General features: G+C 59.5%; 1 protein-coding gene across 1 annotated transcript in view; it reads right to left on the reverse strand.

The window, feature by feature from the left end:
* Positions 1–3,780, reverse strand: part of Myom2 (myomesin 2) — a 63,782-nt gene that overhangs the window by 49,396 nt on the left and 10,606 nt on the right. The window contains exons 6-7 of the mRNA XM_013024216.1: positions 2,753–2,845; positions 447–583 (exon numbers count right to left, since the gene is read on the reverse strand). Coding sequence (XP_012879670.1) covers positions 447–583; positions 2,753–2,845 — 230 coding nt within the window. The remainder of the gene's footprint in view (positions 1–446; positions 584–2,752; positions 2,846–3,780) is intronic.

Genomic DNA, 3,780 nt, shown 5'->3' on the forward strand with positions numbered 1-3,780 from the left:
CACACGCAGCCACGGACGCCCTGCCCTGAGCACACACGCAGCCACGGACGCCCTGCCCTGAGCGCACACGCAGCCATGGACGTCCTGCCCTGAGCGCACACGCAGCCACGGACGTCCTGCCCTGAGCGCACACGCAGCCACGGACGTCCTGCCCCTGAGCGCACACGCAGCCACGGACGCCCTGCCCTGAGCACACACACAGCCATGGACGCCCTGCCCCTGAGCACACACGCAGCCACGGACGCCCTGCCCTGAGCACACACGCAGCCACAGACGCCCTGCCCTGAGCACACATGCAGCCACAGACGCTCTGCTCCTGAGAACATGTGGGGACATCCGACCCCCAGGACACGGCTGCCGAGGCTGGAGCTATTTTTGGACCAGCCCCCGGGACAGGGACTTCCTCTGCTCTTGCTTGCGCTGCTGTCTGCTCTGTGTTGTCTTACGTCCTCCAAACAATGACGCTGCCACGCCTTCATGCAAACACCCTCCAGCAGGCCGCTGCACGTGTTGGAAAGCCAGCGCAGACGGGGAGGAGGAGGCAGAGCACCCTGCAGCCACTGCTTCATCACACTGGCCTGGCCTGGGCCCATTCGGGACATGAACCTCACGGGCCAGGCCCTGGCGGCGGCCTGGGGTGTGCGGAGGATCATGGCAGCGGCCGGCCGGGCTTGTCGCCTGCGCCCAGCTCCCCAGGCTGCCGAGGCTGCAGTGCTACCTGACGCATTAGCACCCACCAGCCGGCCACTGGGTCCACAGAGCCGGGTGTGCACCGCAGGAGGAGGCTGTGCAGGCTCTGCCCTCCACACCAGGTGCACACCTGTGTGCACGCCACGTGGACACGTGGGAGGATGTGCAAGGAACCCAGGGCCTGTCCAGATGTCCAGCTGTGGACTGAGGCCGTGGTCTCAGAGTGGTGCCTCCCGCTGTCCCCATGGACAGCCGGCTGCCTGGCCGTGGAGACAGCGCTCTGAGTGTCCACCTGCCCCAGAGAAAGCGCTCCAAACCCAGGCTGACTCCAGCCTTGATTTCAGGCATCAGGTACCCACCAGGAGTTCACTTTCTGCTTGGGCAGGCTCCCAGAACAGGAGATGCATTTCTTCAGTCTCAGTTTTGGTCTCAAACTTTCACGGGGCACTTCTAACCTCCCAACGCTTCTGTGTGATCCCCCCCCCTCCCTCTATCCCGTCCTCCTGAGAAATGTCAAACTCTCTACTGTCCGGGAGCTTCAGCGAGCTTTCCCCGCCACCACGCCGTGTCTCCCACGGATGCCGCACACATACAGGACGCGGAGCGTGGCCCAGAGCTCACATCGGATCAGGAGGATCAAAGTCCAAAACACAAATAGAAGTTTACCTAAAACCAGTCTGCAAGGAGTGGCCAATAGCTGTGCCACAAATGAAAAGACACCAGGCAGACTGCTCTAAACCCTCTCTTGCAAGAGGTCTGGGAGCAGCGGGAGACCTCGGTGAAGAACCTGGACTCCCAGCACTGGTCCCAAGAGAAAAGCCCGAGGGCCCATAAAATAGTGACAAATGCATTTTTAAATCCAGAGTGCCATGGGAGCTTGTGCTGTGGCACTTTAAGAATTTAGCTTCCTCAGCCAAAGAATATTCATGGGAACAAATGTCACCTGCCAGCCAGGGCAGGGAAGCCTAGCACATTCCACAGCCCAAACACAGCCGGGTCAGATGACCCCGGCTCAGCACTTCAGCATGAACAGCTGAGCGGAACTATAACTTGTGGGGCGCGTGCACACACACGCGCGTGCATGCGTGCACACCGGCCTGCAGAACCCAGGGAAGGCACCCCCCCCACAGCCGTCCCCCAGGCTGCCAGGGTGAGCCCCGGGAAAGAGCCGCGCACGCCTGAGTCCAGCCCAAGGGAAGAGGGGGAGTGCGTAGGAGGAGGCAGAGAGGCAGAAGTGAGGAGGCTGGGAGAAAAGCCAGAGCAAGGCTGGCGTCAGCGAGGGCCCCCACAGCGAAGCAAGCCCCAGGACTTCCCCCTCCAGCCCATCCCACAGCCCTCCCTCCAGCCTGGTCGTCTGGGCATGAGTCTGTCTGTGTCTGTCTGGGTGTGAGTCTGTCTGTGTCCGTGTGGGTATGATTCTGTCCGTGTATGTGTGGGTGTGAGTCTGTCCATGTCTGTCTGGGTGTGAGTCTCTCCTTGTCTGTCTAGGTGTGAGTCTGTCCGTGTCTGTCTGGGTGTGAGTCTATCTGTCTGTCTGGGTGTGAGTCTGTCCGTGTCTGTCTGGGTGTGAGTCTATCTGTCTCTGTCTAGGTGTGAGTCTGTCCGTGTCTGTCTGGGTGTGAGTCTATCTGTCTGTCTGGGTGTGAGTCTGTCCGTGTCTGTCTGGGTGTGAGTCTATCTGTCTGTCTGGGTGTGAGTCTGTCCGTGTCTGTCTGGGTGTGAGTCTGTCTGTCTGTCTGGGTGTGAGTCTGTCTGTGTCTGTCTGGGTATGTGCCTGTGTCTGTGTCTTTGTGGGGGGGGGGTGTCTCTCTGGGTATGATTCTGTCTGTGTCTGTGTAGGTATGAGTCTGTCCGTGTCTGTGTGGGTATCCGCAGGTCTGTTGGCATCTGTGTGGTTTATGTCTATGTGCCAGTGCCTCTGAGAATTACAGGAGCTGTCCTAGCCCAGGACGGCCTTGAACACTCCCTCTTCCTGTCAGTCTCTAGTGTTCAGGCTGCAAGTGTCCCACACTAGCTCTGCCTTCTGTTGGTTTGCGGTCCCCGGCCAGCGCCTGTCTCTTACCTGTTGATCTCCAGTGTGTGCACCCCGTAGTTGCTCTCGATCCTGTACTTGCCTGGCTCTCCTGCCTGGCAGATCAAACTTCCATCTTTGTACCTGGTCAAAGCAAACACGCCCTCTCACTGAAAGGCAGATCTGTGTTTGCAGCTCTGTCACAGCCCCGTTTCTGCTCACAAGCCTTGGCTCCTCTCCTTCTTCCCAGAGCCACGGGGGCGCAGAGCCTGCAAGAGACGCTGCCTGCGGTTCTTGAAGAAGACACCACATTTGCACCGTCGAAGCCATCTTGAAGCCCTCCAGACACCTGCTCGAGCTTTTAGGAAATTCAGAAGTCATGTCACTCTGTCGATGCGAGGCTGTGCTGGCTAGCTCCGAGGCTGGAGCATCAGGGGCTGTGGAAGCCAACACACTGGAGCACCACGGCCCCTACGCACTGAGCCTGGCCGGCAAGGCTCCAGCCTCCGCCCGTGGAGACGTGCCCAGCACCCACAGCTCTGCCCGTGGGGCCGCACTCAGCACCCACAGCTCTGCCCGTGGAGACGTGCCCAGCACCCACAGCTCTGCCCGCGCGGCCACACTCAGCACCCCAGCCTGCCTTGAGGGTGAGCAAGCCTCAGCCCTCACGTGGCCCTGACAGCACCGATGGACAGACACACGGGTCTCAAAGGGTGGCTGATTTCTGTAACAGGTGTTGAAACAAGGAGGCGCTGATTTAAGATGGGCTTGACGGTTTAATTCTGTAATTATCACATGCAATTATCACCATGAGTTCTCGCATAACGAAATCAGACTTGTGAGCCTCACAGGGAATCGGCAGCACTGCCACGCATGGACCCGCGCCACGCCTCGAACAGACATCACCTCAAAGAGCTGACGTTTAAACAAAATGCAAAATGTTCTGCAAAACCCAGTGAAGCAATGCCCTAACATGAAGACGGCAGGGTACTGCCAGGAACGAGACTTCCCGAGTCGTCTGCAGACATTTCCCCGTGAAGTTCGGAGCCCAGCGACCCTCAGGACGCCCCCCACCCCAC

Source organism: Dipodomys ordii, unplaced genomic scaffold, assembly GCF_000151885.1.
Source record: "Dipodomys ordii isolate 6190 unplaced genomic scaffold, Dord_2.0 Scaffold74, whole genome shotgun sequence".
Classification (NCBI taxonomy): Eukaryota; Metazoa; Chordata; class Mammalia; order Rodentia; family Heteromyidae; genus Dipodomys; species Dipodomys ordii.